Source organism: Terrapene carolina, unplaced genomic scaffold (assembly GCF_002925995.2).
Source record: "Terrapene carolina triunguis isolate 2854851 unplaced genomic scaffold, T_m_triunguis-2.0 Scaffold95, whole genome shotgun sequence".
Classification (NCBI taxonomy): Eukaryota; Metazoa; Chordata; order Testudines; family Emydidae; genus Terrapene; species Terrapene triunguis.
This window is the reverse complement of record NW_020664446.1, coordinates 2,087,804-2,113,774: the sequence shown is the minus strand read 5'-3', so window position 1 is coordinate 2,113,774 and position 25,971 is coordinate 2,087,804. Positions and strand designations below refer to the sequence as shown.

The window sequence follows — 25,971 nt, the reverse complement described above, 5'->3', positions numbered from 1 at the left end:
CTCACTGCCCCCCCAGTGCCAGAGCCTCTCCCCGCTGCCCCCCCCCCGGTGCCGGAGCCTCTCCCCAGTGCCAGAGCCTCTCCCCGGTGCCACATCTTTTCCTGTGTCAGGGAAAGACTCCAGCAGCAGGACACGATACTGCTAAAAACAGCAGTGCAGCAAGGGAGGCTGGCTCGGGTGAGTAGCGAGACGTGTAGGACAGGTACTCGGGTACATACCCACGCCCTTCACCATCTACACTGCTACTTACACCCATGCCAGGGTGGCTACATGGGTATGGACACCAAACACCGCTGAAAGAAGGGTGCAGTGTAGATGCACCTTTAAGAGTCTTCTTTAACCCTCTGCTGGATCCTATTCTGTAACAAGAGGTGCTGCAGCAGCTGTCAGATGCCCTGGAGTTTGATTCTTCAGGTGAGCTCCTGGACCGGACAGAGTATTGAGAGTCACAAGAAACAAGCTGCCCCCCCCGCACAGAGATCAGCGCTCCAGGAGTCTTGCTCTCACACAACAGGCTAACCTACCCCTTCAGAGGACGTTCTACCACAACACGGTTTAGAGCTGCCATAGGGAGCTCACAAAACACACAGGATACTCGACAACCTCCCAGAGAACAAGGAAGGGTAACAAAACCAAAGGCCCCATCCCCTCTCCCAAGCTAGACTTGCTTCCTGAAGCTTGGTTTTAAACAGATGTCAGGACCAATCAGCCATTTCTCTCCAACCACCTTAACCTGCTGCCATGCAAACGCATCACAGAACGGTGCTCTCCGCTAGCACAAGCTGCGTTCCCCACTGCATTACTAGCTTGAGCATCAGCAGCACTTCAGCTGCAACCCAGACCCCTTGATGGGCCCGTCGGCTTGAGCTTAAAGCCCCACTTAGCTCGGGCTAGAGACGCGTGTATGGATGGGAGCTGGGGTAAGCTACACCTCGAGCGAACACTCCAGTGCAGACAAGCCCACGGGCTTCCAGTGTAACTGAATAACGAGGCTCAGGGCAGGTAATTGGTGGGAAAGGATGGTCAGCAGCAGGTGCAGTGACTAATTAACTTCCTAGGGCAGTGATTCCTCTCATGACACCACCACCCAAGTCCCATTTGTATTTACGGTACCAACAGGGAGCCCTGGCTTCAAACTCTGAACCGTACCAGATTCTGAGAGGCCTGACATTCAGTCCCTTCCCGCAAAACAGACCTGAAGCATTCTCCTCACTCTGGGCATGGCTGAGAGCAGAATGGCTGAGTCATGCAATGGAGGCCGTGGGAAAGTTTCTAAAAGCTGAAGGCATGATGCCCACATCATGTCAACGTCCTCCCCTGCAGCGCTGCTTGAGTGCGTCACACATTTGGGGCTTGGAGGAGAAGGCGGAGAGCTAGGAATTAAGGTAGATCTCTCTTTATTCCCCTGTGAAAGAGTTTAACTCAGCAACAGATGCTGCCCACTTTCCCACATGTGTCAAATGGCACTCAGGGAGGTGGCACTATGCTTGTTCCAAACCATCTGCAGTAGGGAGAGGTACTCCATGGGGCTGAAGGCAGGCTTGAAAAGTCCGTGGTGGTTACGTGGCTAGATGTTTCAGCAGCACTACCCACGCTGCATAGAAGATCTCCAACAAAGAGAGGGAGTTAAAAAGCAGCAGACACCAGGATGGAGATACGAGTCCTAGGAGAAGCAAGTGAATCTCAACAGATCAAAGTTCCAACCTGGCTACCCTGAACCTGCATACAAACCATATCCCTGCTTCCAGATCACTCTTGTCCCACTGACTCCAGATGTTGAAAATGAAAGAATGAACTAATTATTTAGAACAGGGGAGGCCAAATACAGCCTGCAGGCGAGACGTGACCAGGGAGTTCTACCATGCAACCTGTGCCTGCCTTCATTTTCAACAGAGATTCACAGATTCCAAGGTCAGAAGGGACCACTGTGATCATCTTGTCTGACCTACTCGTAACACGGGCCAGAGACCTGCCCCAAAGTAATTTTTAGAGCAGCTATTTCAGGAACACATCCCATCTTGATTTAAAAATGGTCAGGGATGGAAAATCCACTCAACCCTTAGTAAATTGTTCCAATGGTTAATTACTCTCACCGTTAAAAATGTTACGCCTTATTTCCTGTCTGAATTTGTCTAGCTTCAACTTCCAGCCATTGGATTGTGCTGCGTGTGATGTGATGGACAAAGACTACAGGTCCTAGCATGCAACCCTCCATCTCCGTCAGAACAGTCTGGATGTGGTACCTGAAATCTCCACCTCTGTATTAAAAGTTGAGGGTGACAGCAATTTGCTACAACTTACCCAGATTAGGTAGAAGTCTCTGGCTCCCAGCAGCTTGCTAGCGTGACCCTGTGCTGGGCAAAGCATGAGGCACCCTGGTTTTGGAAGGGTTGCACATGCCTTTTGGTGCACAAGAGAAGTGGAAGACGAGGCACATTCACCACCTCTGACAGGGCAGAACTTTCCTGCAAGCACTACAGAGGGAGACTGCTGCTGGCGTGCCGTCCTGAGGAACAGCAGTGAAAGCGTGCCGAATGCTGTCCATACATGACCTCTGCATTCATGCAGCAACGGCTTTGTCCAGAGTGTGGAACATTGATTTTGACAGAGGTAAAAGAAGGGCAATGCAACTTCTAACTGAACAACTGACATCAGCACTTCTCCTGCAGGACGACTGGTGGCTTATTGGTGCTAGGTATCTGCCTCCCAGAAGGGACTGGAGATGGTGGTGCGCAGTGCAACACTCATCAGAGCGTGGCTGAGTCCCCGTATTCTGCAGTGCGGTTCCCAGACCATGGTCCTTGTCCTACCAGTGGTTGCTTTCAGATGCCAAAGTCTTGTTACAAGACGCTAAAGACACATCCCATTCTGTGTTGATGTCACTTGTCCAGGTAACTGCCACATCACAATGGCAGTCTTTCCATCACAATGTGAGCTGTTCAGTGTTGTGGGCCATAAGTGGCCAGTGGCTCCTGCCCAGCCTCTCAGTTGCTTCATCACCTTCTCCCAGCTCCCTCCGTTGGGTTTATCCGCTGTTGACCTCCCATCTCCATCATCCCAGCCCAACGCCCCTACAGCTTCATCCCAGTCGTAAGGAGCCACATCCTCATCCCCCGTCTGTTTTTCCATATGCAATGGACAGTGCCTGCTAGAGTGGGCACCGAGGGGACATCCAGGGACCTGATTCGCATGCACAAATGTGGCGGCACTTGTGAAAAATGGTGTCTATGGATGCAATCAGAAGGGCCCGTGAAATCGGGGGCAGGCACATGGATGGCTGACCCATTGGGCAGGCTCTGATTCTCCTTGGCTTGCTCTGTCTCTCAGCATGCTTTAGTCTGCGAGCCAGTACGTAACTCAGACTATGAGAAGTCGAGCATGTGGAGCTATAAAAGCATCTGGAGTAGTCAGAGGATTGATGTCAATACTCAGTGACCTCATTACACGGGCTGTGCATTTGTCTCCTTGACTCAAGCAGGCGTCGATATGCAGATATGCACGTGTGCGACTGCAGCACCATCCACACCCAGTCACCCATCCTCTCGTGCAGACCACTCCAATCTCCCTGCTTCCCTTGATGCAGGCAGCCAAAGGACCTGGCCAGTACCGCAGGCTGTCAGTCTGATCCTACTGCTTCCCACTGCAACTGGGCAAGCCCAGTGCGGTGCGGCGCACACTGACTCTCACATGTGCATTTGACTGTGAGGGTCTCTTTGCCTGCTCCTCCCCCACCTCACTCCTGCATTAACATGCTCAGGTCAGGAAACTCAAAGTTATGATTTCACTAGCATTTAACATTGCCACATACGTAGAGGCCTCTGAGTGTCTGTCTACACTGCAGTTAGATACCCATAGCTGGCCCAGGCTCGGGGGCTTGCGCTAAGGGGCTGTTTAATTGCGGTGTAGACATTCAAGCTCCCACCTCGCAGGGCCCTAGAGCCGAGGCTCCAGCCCAAGCCTGAACGTCTACTTTGCAATTAACCAGCCCCTTGGCCCGAGTCAGCTGGCACAGGCCTGCAGCGGGTGTTAGAGCAGTTTGCACATGCCCTAAGGCAACATCACAAACAACATAAAACACTTAGGGCGTCTGATTTTAGGTTTTAACCAATGAACACCAATAAAACACCTCGGACACAAAAAAATTAAATGGGTGTTCATCTGAGAAACACCGGAAAAGCTGACTTGTATCTAAGGGCTTGTCCACACAGAGCAGTGATGTGGAGTACAGGGGTGTGACTTCTCAAGAGCATATTGGGCTGCATTAGGAGTATTGCCAGCAGATCGAGGGAAGTGATTATTCCCCTCTATTCGGCACTGGTGAGGCCACACCTGGAGTATTGCGTCCAGTTTTAGACGCCCCACTACAGATGGGATGTGGACAAATGGGAGAGAGTCCAGCGGCGGGCAGTGAAAATGATTAGGGGGCTGGTGCACATGACTTACGAGGAGAGGCTGAGGGAACTGGGATTGTTTAGTCTGCAGAAGAGAAGAGTGAGGGGGGATTTGATAGCTGCTTTCAACTACTTGAAAGGGGGTTCCAAAGAGGATGGAGCTCGGCTGTTCTCAGTGGTGGCAGATGACAGAACAAGGAGCAATGGTCTCAAGTTGCAGTGGGGGAGGTTTAGGTTGGATATTAGGAAACACTTTCACTAGGAGGGTGGTGAAGCACTGGAATGGGTTACCTAGGGAGGTGGGAGAATCTCCTTCCTTAGAGGTTTTTAAGGCCCGGCTTGACAAAGCCCTGGCTGGGATGATTTAGTTGGGGATTGGTCCTGCTTTGAGCAGGGGGTTGGACTAGATACCTCCTGAGGTCCCTTCCAACCCTAATCTATGATAACGTTTTGTGTATTAATTGGTCCATGTAGACCCCGCTGGTGTGCTCTAAAGGTTCCTTAGTGCTATGACATAGTGACGTTTAATGCACACTAGGGAACATTACAGAGAGACTACACAGTACACTATAGAGAGAGAGAGAGACCCTCCCCCCATCCCCAATTTTTGGGACATAAAATCCCAAAATTGTTTAAAATAAACACTAAAATATTAAATTAATAAACTCCAAAGATCAGAAGCTCTAAAAATACTCACATGGGGACTGAATTACAGCAGCTACGGGGACATTTCGGGGGATACCCTGGGGTTTGTGCGTGGAGAAATTTCAACCACAATGATTCATTGTTTGGGGGTTGCATTTAGTAAGAGTTAGAAGTTCCCAGCTCTGCGCCTCGAGAAGTGTTGTGGGTGCTACTGAAAACCACCACCACTGTCAGTCTCCCAAGGGGTGTCAACTGCTCGGAATGCATTCAGGGGGGCGTGGGGCTCTCTGAAGCCCATGCTCTTCCTGTGGGAGGTTGCCCCACCTGATCTCTGTCTGGTGCAGCCACAGGATAGACATGTAAGTTGCACCTAGGGAAGCAAGTCTCCTAAGCTGTAATTGCCAACGGGGGTAGCGCCGATGGAAGCTGTCGTGTGGACAGGACTCGGGTGCTTTTTTACCACTGAGGTCACACCCTATTCTGGAAACCTTACGTGCTTCCCATCAGCTGGTTAGCGAGCGCCATCAGCAGTGTTACTGAGGGACTCCCTACTGGCAGTCCCCCTCTCCTACAGTCATTTGTATTGAATTGAAGTCCGTGATTTATGTACAAATAAAAGGGTGTTTATAAAAACAAGCAGCCAGGTAAACACGAACACCTTGTTCAGGATTCCTAGCCTTGCAGCGGGGCTGCATTGGCACCAGCCACAAGCCAGATGGGGCCACATGCTGCTAGCAGTGCTTTGCTCTCAGGAAGCTTCCCTGAGCCAATGCAGCGCGCACGCGTCTGCAGGGCTCACCCGGCCGACAGGAACGGAGGTGATCTGTAGACGCTGGCGTTTGGCGGATCCAGCTCCCCGCATGCTGGCTCGGAGTGACTGGTGTTCGTTCACTCAGCATTCCTGCTGGCCAAGGTAGGAGTGGTGACATGGCTCAGCGCAGCAGGCGGGAAGGTTACATTCCCTTTCTGCTCCACTCCGAGGTTTCCCTTGGAGCTCCCTGATGCTGACTGCCCTTGCTGGCTGCATTTCAACTTAATTGCTCAATGTCCAAATGCCAAGTGCTTGAGAGTCAAATCCTCCGACTGAACCGAGCTCCGCACAGTAATTTCATTTGGTTTCCCTGCAGACACTGCACCTTTCTGCATCAGTAGCATTAGTTCTCTCTTTGCACGGTGACTGCAAAGCTCCATTTGGTTCCCACTCAGAAATCAGAGCAATGACCTAGTTTGTCACTCCGGAAAATGGATGCAGCTCGGGGTAGAAGATCCTACAAGAGGCACAGGAGGGCGAGGAAAAAATCTGAATGGAGGAAGGCAGAAAAATGCAGTTGGTCTGCATTACGGCACACTCCCAGCAAGGGAGGTCAGAGAGGACAGCCCTCAAAAGGCAGGCGGGCTTCTCCCCAAGGAGCAGTAGGCGCTGCGGGCGGCCGCACTGCATTGCTAGCAGGCAGGCAGAGGTTGCTGGTAAAAGGCTAAGAACGTGCCAAAGGTTATAATTTAAGCTGAAGACCTGTAAGGTATGTGACACAGCCCAGCCCCTCGGTTCTGCTACTCTCCTTCCCTCTGGGAAGCGGGGCTGGGCTGATGGCTGGGGCACCCGAAACCTGCCACCTGCACAGGGAATGTCTTTCTAGACAATGCCAGAGCCAGAAGCCTCCCATTTCGGAGCTTGTCAGCTGAGCTTTGTGAACCAGCTAGAAAGGCTCCAGTGTGTGTGAATTGTTGGTTCCGGACCCACAGAGACATGCCAGAATGGAGATCCGCTAGCCCACCTCAGTGATAAATGGCAGGCCCAGCCTGCGAACTGGACCCGGGGCGAGACTGCTGCCTGGTCCCCATTCAGCGGGGTGTGCTCGAATTCACAGCACAGACAAGCCCCAGCTCACACGGCTGCCCAGGGGTCAGTGCAGAATCCATCAGCCACGTCTGGGAGAAGAGACGGTCCATGACAGCAGAGGAACGGGGACCCAGAGGCCAGCCCAGGCTTGGAAAGGGGAGAAGCTCTGCTTTAAAGGAGGGAGGTGCCAATGGAGCACTGGGGAAGAATCAGATGTGTGAACGGAGCCAGGCTGGAGGACAGCATGGGCGGAAGGTGACAGCACAGTAACAACTACTGCAGGGAGGCGGTGGGGTCGGGCTCTGCTTTCTTTAAATAAATCAGTCTCAGGCCCTGTGGGCCTGGGCTAAGCCACTGGCCTGCTGCAAAAATATGCATTTTAGGACAACGGAAAATCCCAAACCTCAGTGGTGCCACGGGCTCCAGCGATCCTGGCCCACGTCGGGAGAGCAGCAGCCAACGCCAGTCTGAAGGGGCAAGTGCACAGAAGGGCGTGGTCGGAGCCTCGTATCCCCCCCCCCCCCCACACACACACACTAGGATCCAGGCCATCTCTGATCAGAATCGCAGGCAGGCAGGCAGGGGAGAGCTGGCCGGGTGCACACATGCCTGGAGCGACAGAGGGTGCTGTGTGATGAGCTCACACTGACACAGCCAGGCAGGGGAAGTCTGCACAGCTCCTGCACGAATTACATGCCTGGCAACCGCCCCGCGTCTATTGCTCCCCCGGCTTCCTGAGGGACTTCTTTAAAAAGCGAATCTCAAGTTTTACAAAATGCAAACTGAGCCGAGCGCTCACATGGCCAGTGACAGCTTTTCCTTTCATCTCAGCTGTGGAAAGTTGTAATTTAAACTTTACAAACGCAGGTGGCTCTGGTAGTTCGGCAGTGCCCCTCGGAGGAGCTCTCCGGCCTACACAGATGAGTAACGGTGAGGCTGGCAGAATTCTGCTTTGTACTCACACCACATCCTTCAGCCAAAGAGCTCAAAGTGCTTTACGAACACCATCACCCTATTTTCCAGATGGGGAAACATAGGCCACAAGGCTGCCTAGTGACACAAGAACCGGGAGTCACCCAATGAAATTGATAGGCAGCAGGTTTAAAACAAACACAAGGAGTATTTCTTCACACAATGCTCAGTCAACCTGTGGAACTCCTTGCCAGAGGATGTTGTGAAGGCCAAAACTATAACAGGGTTCAAAAAAGAACGAGATCAGTTCACAGAGGACAGGCCCATCAATGGCTATTAGTCAAGATAGTCAAGGATGCAGCCCCATGCTCTGGGTGTCCCTAAACCTCTGACTGTCAGATGCTGGGACTGGGCGACGGGGGATCCATCATTCGGTGATTCCCTGTTCTGTTCATTCCCTCTGGGGCACCCGGCATTGGCCACTGTCGGAAGACAGGAGACTGGACTAGCTGGAACTTGGGTCTGACCCAGAATGGCTGTTCTTATGTATCTGCTCAAGATCACACAGCAACTCAGTAACCACTGGAAAGGGAATTCGGGAACACTGATGCCCAAGCCCTGCTCTCTGCTACACCCTTCCCGCTCCTAACTAGGTCTGAAATAGAAAACAAAGATTTTAAGAATTTACCAAGGACCTGGGAACTGTTGATCGTAAATTTTCTGAGCTGAGCTTGTTCCGAGTGCGATATCGGAACTGACTCTGTTCCCGCCACATGTACGGACTGGACACCAGCGTCACAAAGCTTCTGAAGGCCTGGCCAATTGCCCCGAGCGCTCTCCTGCGGGTTCCTGCAGGGTCCTGTCTCATCAGCCCTCTTGTTCAGGGTGTGATGGGGGGAAGGGAGTCAGGAAGGAGGGATGGGCTGCTGAACCCCGGTTTATATCCCCATCTCGTCTGGCCCTGCAGGGGGGTGGAATGACGTACCCAGCGCTCAGCGGACACTGAGGCACACGCGGGGGTTGTGGAAAGCAAATGGAAGCAGCAGCAGAAGTTGCATCAGCCCCCTCCATTGATGGGGCTGCCAGTTGCCAAGCTGTACACACTGGGTGTCCTGTTGGATCCCGCGGCGCCTGGGCACTCAGGCAGCAGCAGGTACCGTGTGCTTCCTGACCCTGGCACACGGCAAGAAGGTCGCAGCCTTCCCTTTCGGACGTGAATGTTGCCGTGGTTCTCAGGCTTTCCCCACCTGGAGGGAGACGGTACGTTGCACTCTGCGTGGAGCAACACCTTCAAAGCCCTGGCAAGCGCAGCTAGTGCCCGGCAAGGTGGGCTGCGCACTGTGGGCAAGAAACGCTACGTCAGCCACCACCTCTGTGCCCTGAGACTGGCACTGACTGCCTGCCGGCGGCTGAGCAAAGTGATGGCATTGACTATAAAACCCTAAAGAGTTTGGTCCTGGTTATCTGCGATACACTCCTCTTCGTGTGACCATGCAACAGCAGCTGTCCTCTGCAGTGCTGAGTTACCAGCCGTCAGCTTGCAACGGGACGGGCTAGGAGCAGGACATGCTTAGCAAGGGGCCCTGAGCTCGCCACCTGCCTCCGGAGTCTGCCAGGAGACAGATCCCAGGACCTTCAGGACACACGGCAAGGCCTCTCCCCTCTGCCGGGCCTTCCCAGGGTGCGGTGGGCTAGGATGGAGAATGGGTGAAGCTCCCGAGCAGCTTACAGACTCTCAGGCATGGGGAACGGGGGTGCATCCTTCTGGGAGGTGCCATCCAATCAAGCTGCCACTGCCACACGCTGACTATGTGCCGGAGAAGGGTCTGCTGGGCAGACTGGCTGTATGGAGCCTCCAGGAGGCGGGCGGGCTTGTGGGGGGGCTTCCATTTTATGTTGGGACTGCTGGGGTGGGACGGGTCAGATCTCCCCATCCTTCAATGGACGCTTCTGAGAACAGAGCCTTTCCCTTGTCCTTCCGGCACAGCTCAGCTGCGCCTTTCACTGCTCCAGGGACGCTTGTTTAATTGCATTCAATGCATTAGCCTAATGAAAGGCACTAAACAGCACTAAGTGATTGCTCTGTAGCTTAACTCCGGTTTGCACTCATTTTTGCCTGAATTCTGCCCAGATACAGTCAGCCCTGCCTCACTGCCTTAAAGCTGCCCAAGGGCATCATTCCTAGTGTATGCTACAAAACGTGGGGGTGAGGGGGCAATTTAACAAACTGCAAAGCCACCTTATCACCAGATCCATCACTGCCAGTCTGGATGGGTTAGCGGGAGCATCTGAACTACACTGACTCCCTGGAACCAGGGATTCAGGTCTCTTCACACTGCAATGATCAGTCGCCTTTCAAGCAATTCATGTGTGGGTGTTTACAACGACACCATCAAACCCAACATTCCTGCCTCTCCTGCGTGGACGTTACAGATCTAAGATCTGGGTTTTGCCCCAGTCTCCCCAGCTGAAGTTACACACACACACACAGTTGTGCACTGCATTGCATGCCACTGGACTGCTGCCTTCTACCCCAGGGGTGGCTGCATTTCAGGAGCGATCTGGTTCTTGCACATACCGTGTTTAAAGAGCTTCCCCAAGGTGCTATGTTAACGTGGGACGTTATGATGAGATTCCAATGACAGAACAGGTTTAATCCTCGGGGTGTTTTAAAAACACCAGCCAATCAAACGCACACGTACGCCAACAGACCCTTGGCTCTAGTGCCACTGCAAGGCGTTGCTATGATGGGACACGGCTTATTATAATGGCTTGGAGTTTTTCCCCTAGTGTGGGAAGCAAAGCAAATGGACTAAACCATAGCAACGATGGCTCCCCCCGTTAGCATAGCTCAGGGCATCTCAAACTGATCACGCGGCCTTGTGGCTTTCTGTCTAAGTCAGTGGTGGAGGCTCCCTGAGCTGTACTTTGGATTAGTCCCTCAGAGCCCTGCCTGCTAACAGAGGGCCAATTAAATGCAAGAACTGGGGGGATCGGGGGGGTAAGAGAACAGCTGGAGCATGATTTGAGCCAGAGGAAAAACGGCCTTCTGAGATTATCCGAATGGAAGCTGGATTGCAGCTCACGGAATGATAAGCTTGTTATGCCGCGGAACAAGCCAAGCGGTGCCCTCATTTGCCATGCTTTCAAAGCTGATGCAGTAGTTCTGCTCTGCAGTCACAATCTGTTCTGGTTGCTAGCCCTCTTTCCCCGCAATTATCAGGCTAATGCACGCCACACAGGTGTTCCCAGCAGCCTGCCCTGCTCAACCCACTATGCATGTAACAGGCCTTGTACTCCAGACCTGCATTCCCGGATGTCTCTGCTGTGGTCAAGAAGGGGAAGGGGCACCGTCTCTTACAAAACGATACAGCTGCTTAGGACCACAAGTAGGTGTCAGCACTTCTGCAGGACAAGTTTAAAAACCCCGCAGTGATGATTATAGCGGGAATGGTGCCAAGAACCTGATCTGACCTTGCAGTTTCCTGTCCGGATTCTCCAGCAGATTGGTACGACACACACCTGTCCTGGGAGGGATCAGTGGGCATTTTGGCTCCAAGGAGAGCTCAGGACTTAGGTCTTCCCCCCTCACTTGAGCAGCTCTAGGAACAGTGTTAGTGAGACAGCCGGTCCAGCCAGAGTGCAGCTGATATGCACCTGGTATTTCGGCAAGAAAGGCCAGCGGTGTGACGCTCTCCACAGCTCGGGTCAGACAAAACTGTGCAGTTGTTCTGCCCGGCTGTAGCTGGTTACCCTGGAGCGCTTCCTGGATCATCATGTCCTTGCTGGTTTTCTCAGCCATTGGGCCCAGTGCTGTTCTAATGGCTTCTGTTGAGTAGAAAGTTGGCGGCTTTTGCAAATAAAATAAGATGCAGCGAGTCTGCTGCATGTTAACATGAATGCTCATCAGTAAACAAGAAGAGAGAGCACTTAGACAGCAGACTGAGAATGGTAAGAAATGGACATTAGTGATTAACAAGCTAATAAAGCCTTCACTAGACTTACGGAAAGAACAAGACCCAGCAAAACCTATTTCAGCCAATCACTTAGATACTTTTAAGGACATTAACGAAGCAAATATAAGAAATAAAACTCCTCCAGGACATGCAAAGGGGAGGGGAATCTCTCTCGGGCCCCAGAGAAGCCCCCGAGCTGGGGAGATCAGGAGAACTGGAAGGAACACAACACTGCAGCGGGGTAAGAGTCGTGGCAAGCCCATGCCCCCTTGGACTGTGGGAGGTGCACAGGTGCCAGAACAAAGGGGAGCCCACATAGGAGCAGAGACAGACACTCGCATGCTGTAGAATATAGAATCATAGAAGATCAGGGTTGGAAGGGACCTCAGGAAGTATCTAGTCCAACCCCCTGCTCAAAGCAGGACCAATTCCCAACTAAATCATCCCAGCCAGGGCTTTGTCAAGCCGGGCCTTAAAAACCTCTAAGGAAGGAGATTCCACCACCTCCCTAGGGAACCCATTCCAGTGCTTCACCACCCTCCTAGTGAAAAAGTTTTTCCTAATATCCAACCTAAACCTCCCCCACTGCAACTTGAGACCACTACTCCTTGTTCTGTCATCAGGTAGCACTGAGAACAGTCTAGATCCAGTGTAGAATCCAAGCTTTCATTTCAGAAAACGTTTCTAGCCCTCGTGGTTGTGAAAACCAACGTCGAAATGTGAACTGAGCCGAACCTCTGCAGAGCTACCCTGCGAGTTTACAAGACAGCCTGGAACGAGAGCTTGGAGCTGGAGCGACCCAGTCCCCAAATTAACCTGTGCGCGTTGACTCTAAACTTTAATGACTGTGCTTTAAATGTCAGCATTAAACATTTCATCGCTGATCGTTTGACTGGATGCAGAAGGGGGTGGCAATTTGGAGTTGCAGCAGGAAATAAAGGCGGGGGAGAGAGAAACGCAAAGAAAGGAGGATGGAGAAAGAAGAGAAACTAAAGGCAGAAATTGCAGCAGCCCTACCAACGAACCGACTTCCCTACTGAATGATGTTGAGTGCCCCAAAGTACTGAACAAATACCCAACAATTACTGGGAGTTCGGTTACTACAGAAAAGTCAGATTCTACCCTTGATGTCTGTGCAGCCCCCACCCGCCATCCATGGGAGATGGCTGCAGATTGAAGGGAGTGCGTGGTCCTCGATACGTACCCCAGCTCATGGACTCCACTTAAGAGTGGAATTTGCCTCTCTCCCCCAAATGAGTCTGACATTCTGGCTTTAACGCAATCATCTGGTGCAGTAAATCGCACAGTAGGGGCCACGCCCCGCACTCATCAGTGTTCAGGGCCTCTCACCACTGTGAGGTTTCCACCTCCTGTGCAGTTCACCAGGGCTTGGAATTGTTTAGCTTTTCCTTGATGCTTTCACTGCTTCAGGGGGAAGCTAAACTTTGACCAAAAGAACTCACACCATCTTTCTGCTTCCTAATCATCTCCCTCAAACTTCCCAGCGCGTCAGAACTGATTTCATGAGCTGCCTGCTGCCGGAGATTTTAGTTAAAGCACAGCGTATGAAGAAGAAAGAATTCAGCGTGACCTCCCTGATCTGCTGGGGGAGGAGCGCTACGCTGTGCTGTGCTGACAGCGAAAAGTGCCCTTCCTTTTTCAGACTCACATATGAACCCAAACACGGCACAGACGCCTCCCCCATCCGAGACCCCCCCCCCCCCTTTTGGCATCGGATGATGTACAGAAAGTGAATGGGGAGACAGAGCATGAAACATCACAGAACATGGGACTCTCGGCGGCAGAGTAACGCGAGGAAATCGAGTTGAGCAAATTAGCCGCTGCAGAAACTGTAGATTAGTGCGAGCAAGGAGAGAGTGAAAGGCAGCAGGGCCTGGCTTCCTGGGCATTGTACAAACACCCTGCGGGGGCCTTTGGGTGCTGCTGAAAGGACAGCGGAGGGGGGTGAGCCTCAGGCTCCAGGCAAAGCATCCCAGGAGGAGAGAGAGGGAGGATGGGAAGAACGGGGCTAGCGGTCAGGGCCTTTTCCAGACCAAGCCGTGGGTTCATATCCTGAGAGCGTCGCAAGTGAAGAGGGGCTCAGTGCCAGTCCAGCACGACCCAGGTCTCTGCTCTGACAGGCCCGGCGCAGGATACCAGTGCACTGGCACCTGGCGAGTGCCACTGCCGCACCTCGTCCCGCACAGCCCTCAATGCTCCTTCTCCTAGCAGCGCTTCAAACGAGCCTGAATATTTTATCCCAGAAAATAGGCCACCTCTTCCCTTCCTGAGGCCGCGAGCATCACCCTGCCCTTGGGAGGCCCCATTTCCACACTTACGCAATTCAGGCTGGACAGGAGGAGGAGAAATCAGACTAGATTACAGGGAAAAAGCCCCTAACAATCAGCCCTCCCTACGAAAACCTTCCTGTTTAAAAATCTACCGCAGAAGAGCTGTTCAGGGCATTGTGAATTAAATTATCCTGGAAAATCTCTACCAACTGCAGCATATGTTCTAATGAGCCCAACAGCGGCTCAAATTAAGCTGCATTCAGCGTTTCTCTAATTAGCAGGTAGAGCCATTGCCAAGATCCCACTGCGCATTTCCAAATACCAGAACTACCGAGAGCCACCCACCGCACTTGCCAACGTGACCTCATCTTCTTCCCCACCTGCTCTCCCTTCTGCATGGACAGGCAGCCGTGATCTGCAAACAGTCCTGGGACGGCCAGCCTGGCCCCTTCCCTGCGTACCACTGAAGCCGCTGCTGCGTTACCAGCCTAGCGAGAGTGACGAGCAGAGGGGGAAGCCTGGACATTAACGCTCCAGCTGACACCGCTCAGGGCAACATGCTTGCGGGAATCACCTGAAAGGGCCATCAGGTGTGCAGCTTACCTGCTCCTCCGAGAGCTGGGAGATGTGATTCACTGCAGCGTAAGACTCGATCTTTGGGTTGAAGTGGTTGATGATGGCTCTGAAAGAGAAGGAGGAAGGCTGTTAGGAAGAGATTCCAGGGGACGCGATTCTCTCTAGCAACAGGAGCCAGTGCATGGGGGGGTGGGGGGTGTCCTTCAAAAGGCCCTCTCCCCTCACATGCCTCCCCACACACACACACACTGCTCAGTCTCCTCTGCCAGGCTGCAATGCTAGCAGCAATCACCGTGCTGCCAGGCCCCCGGTGATTCTGTCAAACACGGCGCTTGGCCCCAAGCGTTGCGCTCCCAGCTGCCTGGACAGGGAGTCATCGCCGCGCCAGGGCAGGCTGCAATTCACTCTGCACCTAGTGGGCAGAAAACGAAGGTGGGGATCACAGCCAGGCCCTGCTCGGAGGGATCCCTCTCCCCAGCCAGTGAGGCACTTTCCAAGCCTGCTGCTGCTACCTCCTTGTCTGCGAGGATCCCCACCTCCACTCTCACTTGCCTCTGCGCACTGGTCATTCCAGCCTCAACCCTGCACTCCCTCCCAGCCCAAGGCCTTAGGTCTGGCTGGGCCCTCCCCTCGGAGGCAACGTGTCAGAGCCCAGCAGAGCAGCTGCGAGGCTGGTCTCTCTCGTCTCATTCACTTCACCAGCAGAAGGTCCCAACCCTCAGCTCCGGGTGGGCAGCAGGGGTAGGAGCTGGGGAGCCCCCAATGCAATCTAAACCTGAGCACAGCAAGCCACGGCGGGAGATTTCCTCTTGACCTCCCATCGGGCTCCCCATGGTGCCGCTGGCAGGACAAACGCTAAACCAACCGAGTCTCTGCCGTGAGGCAGCCGGGATGGCGCTGGTGGCAACTGACACTTGGACAACGCCCTGTGCCAGGCGGAGCTCAAGAACACAACGGCCTTCGCTGCGGCTCAGAACTGAGGGCGCTGGGATAGTGGCCTGGAGGAAGCTTGCCCAGCCCCGTTATGCTGTACCAGTAGTCAGGGCTTTCGGTCTCATGCAAATTGCAGTAGTTGGGGTTGGTCCTGCAGTGAGCCGGGGGCTGGACTGGATACCTCCTGAGGTCCCTTCCAACCCTGAGAGTCTATGATTCTATGAAATCAGCATGAAAATCCACTCAGTCTCCCACCCGCACGGTCTAATGGGGTCTCCTCCTCCGGTCCCCCCGCAGGCCCCAGAAGGCCTGTTCGCTGCTAAGGCTCAGGGACTGCTGAGATTGCAAGGTGCTGAGCAGAGGCAGCAGGGAGAGAGGCTGCCTGGGAGCATCTTTAAGTGCTTACATGGCAGACAAAGAACAGAGGCAGGGAAACCTGAAAGCAGAATTGCCTCTGCCATCTCCTTCCTCCCGTAACATTCCCAGTGACCCGAAGCCAACTGGCGCGAGGTCTCCAGTGCACACGCAAGAGGCAAGCAATGTGAAGACCGAGCCCACAGCTCTGATACGCAGAGACCTCATTACGGTTTCCACTCCTTTGACAGATGACAGCGGATAATGCAAGTGCGGAAGGTCGCCTGCCAGGCAGCTGATCGCCCCGCAGGGAGGAAGGGCGTCCGGAGGCTGGTGGCGAAGGGCCCTAGCTTTTCCCATTTCACCTGCATGACAGAAGCATCAGTGAGTGAGAACCTCACTCTCCAGTAGCCAGGCCTCCTGACAGCTGTGGCTTTCAAGCTGCCTGTAGTAATGTTTTCACCCCTAACGGCTACCCTACAGGAACAGAAGAAAAGACGCACAACTCCTCCCACAAGGGTTGGCAGCTCAGTGGGACTCGGTGCACTCACGTGGCGCCAGCATTTGTTAAGGAACAGATTGAGCAGTCACTTGGACCCACGGCTGTGAAGCACTGTGAACCGGCCGTTGCTTGATCCCTGCTCAGCTCTGAGCTCGTGGATCGGTACCCGCAATCACCCTGGGGAACTGGCTTCGGTTGGAATCGGGGTTTGGAAAGCCTTTAACTAAAGCACACGCCCCACGGGCCAGAGGAGGCGCTGGGGAGCGTGGGCATGTTCAGCCGTTTCGTTTCTTTAACAAACCTCCTCGCGCTGTCCCACTTCCGTGACTAAACCGTTCCCAGCATGCTCTGCTGCGGTGCTGCCTTCCTCGGGACAGCGGAGCGAGACCAGCCCGGGCTGAAATCCTGGGCCTGCCTCTCCGGGTTCTTCTCTCGGTCCCCAGCACCACGACACCCGCGGACACAGCACAGCTCCATGGGAACAGACCCACTCTGCAGCTGCGCCTCTGCGCAGCACATGGGCACTGGGCTCCGTGACGTGCAGACACCCCCTGCCTGGGCCCCCCAATCCCTGCTTCACCCCCATCCTCACAGCAGAGCAATACCAGGGCTACTGCAAGCCTCCCAGAAAGCCCTGCTGCGCGGGATTCCTTTCTCCATCAAAGGGGAGATAACTCGGAAACCTCTCGGTGTTTTACCCCTCAAAACTTCTGCCGTATAGACGTGAAACTAGGAGCCATCAGCTGCCCTGGGATGCACCTCAGAGCTGCCGTACGTCTCGTTCCCAGCTGGAATTTCACTTGGCAAAGCAGCTACTCCACAGGCTGCTGCAGCCAAGCACCATAGGGAGAAGAGCAGCTCTTGCACAAGCTCCCCTTATGGGCAACAAAGCCACTCTCTTGGCTTGAGTTGCCCCCATACAGCTCCCTGCTTTGGGGGCTGGGATAATTTCACCCAGCAGTAGCACGGATCACAGGGGTATCGGTCAGGACCCAGTGCTGGGAGGTGCCCAGAGCTATTTTAAAAGATCTCCGAGAGAGAGAGAGAGAGAGAGAGAGAGAGAGCAAGCTGCACCCGGTATTCGTGAGGAGCTGGCGAGCTCCTCGGCACATCTGAACAGTGAGGAAACCGTTCTGACTGCAAGAGGGAACGTTTCGATCCCCAGGCCAGCCTCTGACGCTGTGCACGCTTACCTATTCCCACACTGCACGCACCCGGGGAGGGGGGCGGGGGGGTTGTTGCTATTTATCAGGCAGACTTCAGAGCAACCTGGGGAGGCCGTTCTCCAGGGTCTGTGGCACTCAGCAACTCCATGGAGGAGCTGCCTCTTCTCCGCCAGCACCACATGCCCTGCCTGATCTACCGCGCAGTGGCCGCTGTGTCCAGCTGGCAAGAGCAGAGGCTGTCGCTGCTTGCAGAAGGGAAGAGAGTGAAATGAGGGCCCAACCATCCAAGAGTGGATCCCAGCTGACCTGGTCTTTGGGTTAAGGCCGAATGCAGCGAGGGAGAACGCCCCTGTGAACACCCGGAAGAGCGAGAGGTGAAGAGGGGCTCAGAATACGCTGCACGGATCTCCTCCTCCTCCCTAGGAGGACCCTTGCCCACTGACTAGTCAAGTCCAGTATCACAGCTCCCTTGGCTCTCAGACCTGCTCTGTGCAGCATTTCGAGCAGAGAAAGGCACTCGGGGACCACGTGAGCACCCAGAAACCAACAGACAAGCTCATGTTTCTTTCCAAAAGAAGGACCAGCACTCGGATACCAACTGTGCTGTAGAGCGTATTGACTGGGAGCCGGGGTGGGGGAGCACACAGGGGCTAAGGGCAAAGTTTTCAGAAGTGACTTAGGAGCCTAAGTCTCATTGAAAGCCAGTGGGATTTAGCCTCCTGAATCACTTGATGCTTCCGAAAACGTTAGCCGAAATCCTCCATGTCTCAGGGCCTCGCCGCTGGAGAATGTGTTTTCCGCTGTGTCCGGCCTGGGGCCGTGGGGAGAACACAGCCAGAAGCAATGGGTGCTGCATCAGGAAGAAGCCTATAGCGAAATGCCGCATGCAGCCTCCTGGCAGGGGTAAAGGGCTAAATGCCATTGCAGGGTTTGTCAAACTCGTTGCATGCTGTCATCAAGGCACGTGAGACCCGGCTGGGTTCCCTGACCACTGTGCTGGCCGCAACAACCAGGGGGCCTGGGTGCAAAATGGAGCGAAGTGAGGCAGGCAAAAGGGGCAGCGATGCTGAAATGTGGCCAGGAATTGCATTGCTGATCGCTGACTCGGGGGCTCTCCCTGCTCAGAAATTGAAGTGTTTCCCAGGGGCTGGCAGGGGGCTACAGGAAGGAGCAGGAAGCCTGTTAGCAAGTCAGCAATACTGGCCTCCGTTCAGTCCATTTATCAAGCCCTTGTTGTTCCCAGTCCAAGGCAGGTCAAATACCAGGCGCTGGGCACAGAGTGTAATCTGCAGCCAGAGTTGTTTCACGCACAAAAGCAGCATCACCGGCTCATCTTTCTCTTACCCCAATGCAGCTCCGATTGGCCAGGGTTCCAATCTACTCAGCATTCAGAGACTGTGAAATGCTCCTAGCATCACCCCCCACTGGCTGGCGTTCATCCCTTCACGGCTGCACAGGTGTGATCTATGCCCACAACAGTTCTGTCAACTCAACTGAACATCGGTGAGAGTCTTGTGCAGCATTGGCAGCACCTCTGGCCACACTGTGCACAGCATGACGCTTAGCATCAAAACCAGAACACCAACCAAGCGTTATGACTATTTGTATAGCCGCAGCCCCCAGGAGGCCCTGCCGGGGACCAGGCCCCCATGCATCCTGTTAGAGGCGGTACAAACACAGAGCAAAAAGATGGTCCCTCCCCCAAGTCTAAGTAACTCAACACCATCCTCATTTCTCTTTGACCTTTGTCGGGGTAACAGGCCACTTTAATTAAGGTTTCATTTTTTAAACAAATGCCTATAGGGCTGTCACGGAGTTGGGGGAGGAAAGGCCCTGCACCCCCGGCTTCCTGCGACTCACCATGACTCTCAGCCAGCCAGTAAAGCAGGTTTATTTAGATGACAGGAACACGGTCCAAGACAGATCTTGCAAGTACACACAATAGGACCCCCTCAGTCAGGTCCATCTTGGGGGGCCAGGGGAAGCCAGGAGGTCTGTCTGGCCTCCCAGCCAGCTCCAAACTGAAACTCTCCAGCCCTTCCTCTGCCTTTGTCTCTTTCCGGGGCCAGGAGGTCACCTGATCTCTTTGTTCTCCAACACCTTCAGTTGGCACCTTTGTAGAGGAGGGGCCCAGGCCATTAGTTGTAGGAGACAGAGTGTCGGCCATTCTCTGTGCAGACAGTATCACAGGGGCCCTCTTGGGCTCTGCAACAATCACACACCCTGATCCCCCCCACCTAGATACCTAAGAAATGCATAGGGGAAACTGAGGCACCCACACAGTATTCAGAGAAAACATTAAGAGCATTCCCACTTCGTCACAAGGGCATTTCTAAAAAGCAGGCATAGATTAAACACAAGCAAACCATCTCGAATGGCAGAGTAACTTCTCCTCCCTATTCTGCTTTAATCACAGGCAGCTACTTTTGAGCAGGCTGTTGGACTTCTTCAGCTCCCTCAATTTAATGAGCCCACAATTAACCAAGTCCACAACTTGAGAGAGCGCATCTCCTAGCCACACAAATAAACGGCAGGGGAGAAGACAAGACAAAGGGCTATTTTAAACAAAAGAGAGCTCATATTTCAGCTCACCGGAAACATCTGACTCAGCACTGTTGTCATTTGGTAGAAGAAATAAGCCCGCTACACCTGTTCAGTTCTATCACACTGAGACTTATTGATTGTGAAGACAGGCTACGTGTTAGGTGGAGACGCACGTCCTATTTATTTAATGAGATGGGGACAGAAGCGTAAGCGTGGGGGGAGTTGAGCTTTGGCAGGTTTCCAGCTTTCCTCATTTGATCCAGCTCCTTCCACGACGGGGAGCATGCAGAGTGGTGGTGATTTCTACCCTGATCCACGTCTCTCTCCAATGCGCATTTCCACCTCATCACTTGTGGGATATTAAACAATTGGTTACACCAGCCTTGTTCGAAGGATGAGCTAATTTTCTTTAGCATGGCTCATCGCCAGAGATTTAAGCCAAGTGAGATGCCAAAGTCCCACCCTTTCACCTAAGTCGCTTCCTCTAGGCTTCTTGTCTAAGGCCGATCTGCGAGGTGAGAAGAGAACTGTCCCAACACAGTCCCAGCAGTTAATCCAGGTGTCCTGGACCGCGCATGGGATTCTAGCCCCAGCAGTAGTTCCACACGGCCAGTCTGCTGCTGGAATCCTGCCAGCAAGGCTCAGCCGAGTGCCCTCCACGGCCTAGGAATCGCAGACTCGGGCTCTCCGGGCAGTGAGCCCCCCTTTGGAGTGTTAGAATTACTCATTAGGCTTAGCGAATGGCTTTACTAAATTAAGCAACATAAATGATCAAAACATTGTCAGAGGCTTCTTAAACGCCAAATGTTAGCATGAGTATTATTAATGCATGGGAAGAAGAATTTCAGACCTAGCATAGGAGACTAATGGGGCTAACGTGCCCTCTCCCCGGCCAGCGCACTGCTTGTTGACTTCATCGTTCTGACGAGATCCTGCCTCAGCGACGCAACGTCCAGGGGATCACCATGTTAAAAGGAAAAGCAACACTCCCTCCATACCTTGCTTCCAAAAGCAAGAATTAAAGCTGGGAGATACTTCGGAGGGTCAGCGCTCCTTCGATGGGTGCTGCCTGATCAATGCCGTACACCAAGAGCCGTTCTCAGCGTCTAGAGCTTGTCATCTGGTTCCTGGCTGTTCAACAGCAGAGCACAAAGCTCAGCAGGTCCAGCCTGCCCAAAGTGCTGATTGACACGCCCTTTGGAGGTGGGCTAGAAGGGTCAGAGTGCAGAGTGCTTTGATACAAGCACAGGTCACAGCGGGCGTACCTGAGGTCATCTCTTCCCCCTCTAACCCCATCCAGCAGCCTCTCTAAATGCCTGGGGCACGCTCCTTGCAGGCAGGGACTCTCCCTTACTATGTGCATTCAAATCATCTAGCACAGCGGGGGCTGCAACCAACCAGCACTGAGGTGTCCCTTCCAGATCCTAACTAGCCTCTTACCCCAGCCACCTCTTGCCCAGGGTAGTTCCCACACTGGCCCTTCCAGTAACTGGCCTGTATCTTACAAATGTGCCAGCAGGCAAAAATACAGGGTATTTACCAGACAGGCCCAGATTCTCGCAGCATCTTAAGCACCCTGCTCCCAGCCAATTTTGTCCCCTTTGGCGCAAACAGCAGGATCCCCCCAGCACCAACAGCCATGTATTTTACAGCAGTGAAATGTGCCAAAACACTGAGTGAAATCACTGAATGTAATGTAATCTCTTAGTAAAGGCTATTTTCTTAACTCTCTAGTTCCTGAGGCAACCAGTAGGTAAGGAGCAAATGACAGGGCAGGGATAGTCCACTAGTCCAGTGATGTTCAGTGACCGCCCGCAGAAAGTCAGTTCTGCCAACAGATACCGTACAGAGGTATTGAATGCCACCATCTCCCTCTCTGCTGACAACAGTTAATAACGGAGGACAAATATTGATTTATTCATAGCGACCACTGAAATTGGATCATCATCCACCAGCTGCCTCACAATTCGCATGACAAGTTTAGATTCCAACTCTCGAGACTCAAAACATTGCAAAACCTGGCATGCCTGTGAAAGCTGAAACATTTTAATTACTCGTTATGCCCATTAGTAGCCTAATTAGTCATTTTAGTACAGGACATTTACCTTTAAGAAAAACAGAATACCTAGTTCGTTGGAGGCTTCTTTTACTGCTGAATACCATATGGCTCGCAGGCATCGGCTTCCAAACACGCCAAGCAATGAATGAAATTTAAGAAGTTTATACTCCATCCCACCAGGACCATGTAAAGCTCCCTGGGAGAGGCAATCAAAGAGGCTGTTGGGCTAATTAAGCAACTGAACATTTACCATAAACTCCGTGTCACTTAAAGTGAATGCAGATGACTCTTACTGTGCTGTTCCGTCAGGGTTCAGCCCCCAGGTATTGCATGGGGTCCCCAGCTGCATCCCTACAGATGGTGCCAGTGAGAGAAAAGCCCCTCTCTTTAGGTCATAGAAAAGAGATTTCTTCCACTGCCTCCAGCAGTGAGACTGGCTGCCATGGAGGGCCGGCCCCTCCAAACTGCACCCGTGACAGGACCCAAGAGAAGGTGCTGAGAAGCCGCTGTCCTTTTCAGGACTGGGTGGATGAATGGTCAGAACAACATGAGCAAGCCATAAATGGCTAAAGCATTGAAGGATTCTTGAGGGTAGGGCTCACTCACTGACTGAGCAAGAATCAGCCACAGTCGAGGGAAGAGAAACGTAGCCGCACAGTGATATTTAACTGAGTTAATAATTACACCCGTGGTGTTGGTTACGGCTGTGTCAGCGCAGCCGTGTAACTCTCAAACCCATCCTAACCTCCCAGACGCTACCTGCTGCTACGCGGACTGGAACCTGTTATTTACAGCGCCAGTCTCTGCAGAGACAAGCCTGGCAGCGGGGTCTCATCAGACGAGTGCAAATGGAAATTCGCCTGCCAGTGCTCAGCGGCAGCAGAGAATGTTTAATGGAACCCGTTTGGGCCATAGTTCTGCTGCTCAAAGGCCACGACCTGGGAAGCGGGATGTGGACTCAAACGCCAAACCTGGGGCATAAACAAAGCGTCACTGATCTGATCAACGCAAACTTGCAGGTCATTTCTAAGGGGGGGCGGGGGGGAATCTTCCACGGAGATGCTTTGCCAGGGAAAGTCACAGAACCAGCCCTCTCTGAGCAGCTACATCCAGACTGAGAGCCTGAGGATTTGCAAGCGCTCTGATCTCCATCTCGCCATGAACACACGTCTCTTCCGCTCTCGGGCTGGAGGACTCGGAAGGGTTCACCCTGCGCCCCCTCAGTCCTTCTTTCTGCCGTTTACACCCCTTTGCCAGCAAGATACCCTCTATCTGCCCCATGCCCACATCTCCCGTACCTGCTCTGTGTTGTTCTAGGGCACTCAGTGCCATGGCATTGGTGAGAGTGATCTTTGGGCACCTTGCCCAGCAGTAGCCCTGCTCCAATTTCTACCAGACACTAAGATGTTCAACTGGACTGGACAAGACCGAGACAAAAGCTGGCACATGTTGGGAGGAGACTTTTACGTGCTGCATCCGGGACTGGAAACAATTCCCATCTCGACCGGCCCTCGTCCCCATGGTATTAGAGCACCTTCCTGCAGTGCCCTAAGCAACACGACTAGCACGTCTCATGCAGGCTGCACTCTCTAGCCAAAGGGGAAAAGAGGTGACGGTTTGTGTTCCGTTTTTTCCATTTATATCTGTATTTACTTTCCATCTGCTGTGCTGCGTGTGGTTATTACGGAAGGCAAGGTTAAAGGAGCACATCTTCTACCTGGGATGGAAAGTGGCGAGGTAGAGAGACTATTCAAAGTTATTTGCTGACTTTTTCTGCCATACAAGTCGCTGGAGAAAGGGCCCGGTGTTAAAATTCCTATGATATTGACATGCAGCACCACAAAAGGGCCTTCTGGAAAATAAGCCGTCTATGACCTTATTTTACCGGTCTGCTGGTTTTAGAACAACAAAATGTCGATAAAAAATGTAACAAAATAAAGCAGACATTGCAGATGGTTCCTAAGCATCATTACACACGACATAAAGCAAGTGGCAGTGAAGACTGGCACACAACAACCAGTCCCAGACTTCTCCGTAGGAACGCAGAGCAGGAGGTTTGCTTCTGACCTCTCACAACAGTCAAATTTCCCTGACGAGATGCAGCCGTGCTTTTACCGTGGAGCTGGAATTACCGTGAAACTGCAATGTCCAGAGAGGAACGTCAGATCTTCAGGGTCAACAGCATGAAACGGATCACATGAGTTGCAATTATACAACTTTGTAAAGCTCCAAGCTGCTACAGACGGCTACACGCTTAAGCCAGGAGCGTCTGATGTTACGGGTCCCATTTTGGGGTGCCCAACCGGAAACCTTTGGGCCTCATTTCTGGAAATGTTGAACACCCACAACTCCAACTGCAGCCAATAGGACTTGCAGGCGCTCAGCACCCTGAACTCAGGCCCAAAGCCTCTGACGCTGGACATCCAAAAACTGAGGCCACCTTTGAACATTTTAGCCTTCGTCAATAAAATGAACATTCAGGAAAAGCACAAGCAAAACGGATGGAAAAAAGGCCAGGCAAAATCTTTCCTCCATGTTTGATAATTAACAAATGTTAAAAATAGAGGCCAGACCCTCAGCTGATGGAAATTCTGGGATTTGGCCCAAAATTAATTGTCATTTTAATATTAAACTTGCATTAACAAAACTACAGTGCCAGCTTGTTTTAAAGTATTTGTTTCTTCTCTATCCCTTTCAGCACCCCCCGGAGAACGTTGAAATGTTCCTTTCAGACCCATTTTTGCCCTTGAAGTTGGCCTGTACATTGATTTCCCCCGTGGTTCTGAGGGAGCTGGCATTAACATGGCACTTTGCTTATGTTCTTGTTTGTGAACCAGCATCACGGACGTCTGCCCAGCACAGGAAAATATTTTAAACAGGGTTATTGTTGCACACCTAGCAGAGGGAGCTGCTCACTTGGAGAGGTAGGTTTGTGGGGTGAGTGGAACGAAATGGGGATGTCAAAAAAGTCTTCACATGGTCAGGTCACTACTAAAGCCAAAAATGGCCAATAGTTGCTCCCCAGTGGTATGGGCCATGCCGTAATTCCCCCTATGCTTGGAAAATACAAACTGTGGGATTTCCACGCCACTGTTGGCAATCTGTGCACACAAGGACATTATTTAAGGGTGCGTGTGTAATATATATATACATACATACATACACACACACACACACACACAGCTACATGCTTTCCTAGATAATTTAACACTGGTTCTGAACTGCTACACTAGGTAATAAAGCACTGCAAAGATCTTGCTCTGATAATATTAGTCTAACTTGCGACGGGAATGCTGTAAATGCAGCACAGAACAATCACACTGCCCCCGGCTCGGCTGCTAAAAATGCACTCTCTCCTCATATGGGCTTCATTTTCCTATGCCCAAATTTTCCACGTGCTTTCAAAAATTGTATTGGCCATCTTCTCTCCTGTGCTTTGGAATGGACGAACAGGTCACTGGACTTTGGGCTGGCAACATTAGCTGCCTCCCAGGGGTAAAACCAGTCTGAGTCATTAGAGAACTGATTATTATTATTTTAAATACTAGGTCAGATTTTCCAAGACTCCGCCAATATCATGGGAAGTAATTGCTGTCTTTAACACGTGCTGGCTGATCAGCACATAAGCAGCGACATGGACCGGGGTATTTGATGCTAATGATCAGTGACATGTATCAGTTTCACTGAGCCAAGGCTGGGCAATGTCTCTACGATACTGAAAAAAGGAAAATTACGTAACCCTCTTGGGAAAAACATGAACTGAACCTTTCCTGTGGGGAAGATCGAAATTTGGGATGCTCTC

The 25,971-nt window shown here is 52.5% G+C and overlaps 1 protein-coding gene across 1 annotated transcript in view; it reads right to left on the bottom strand.

The window, feature by feature from the left end:
* ARMH3 (armadillo like helical domain containing 3) overlaps nt 1-25,971 on the bottom strand; it is a 176,307-nt gene that overhangs the window by 20,981 nt on the left and 129,355 nt on the right. Inside the window, exon 24 of the mRNA XM_026651067.1 lies at nt 14,639-14,717. Within this exon, the coding sequence (XP_026506852.1) occupies nt 14,639-14,717 (79 nt within the window). The remainder of the gene's footprint in view (nt 1-14,638; nt 14,718-25,971) is intronic.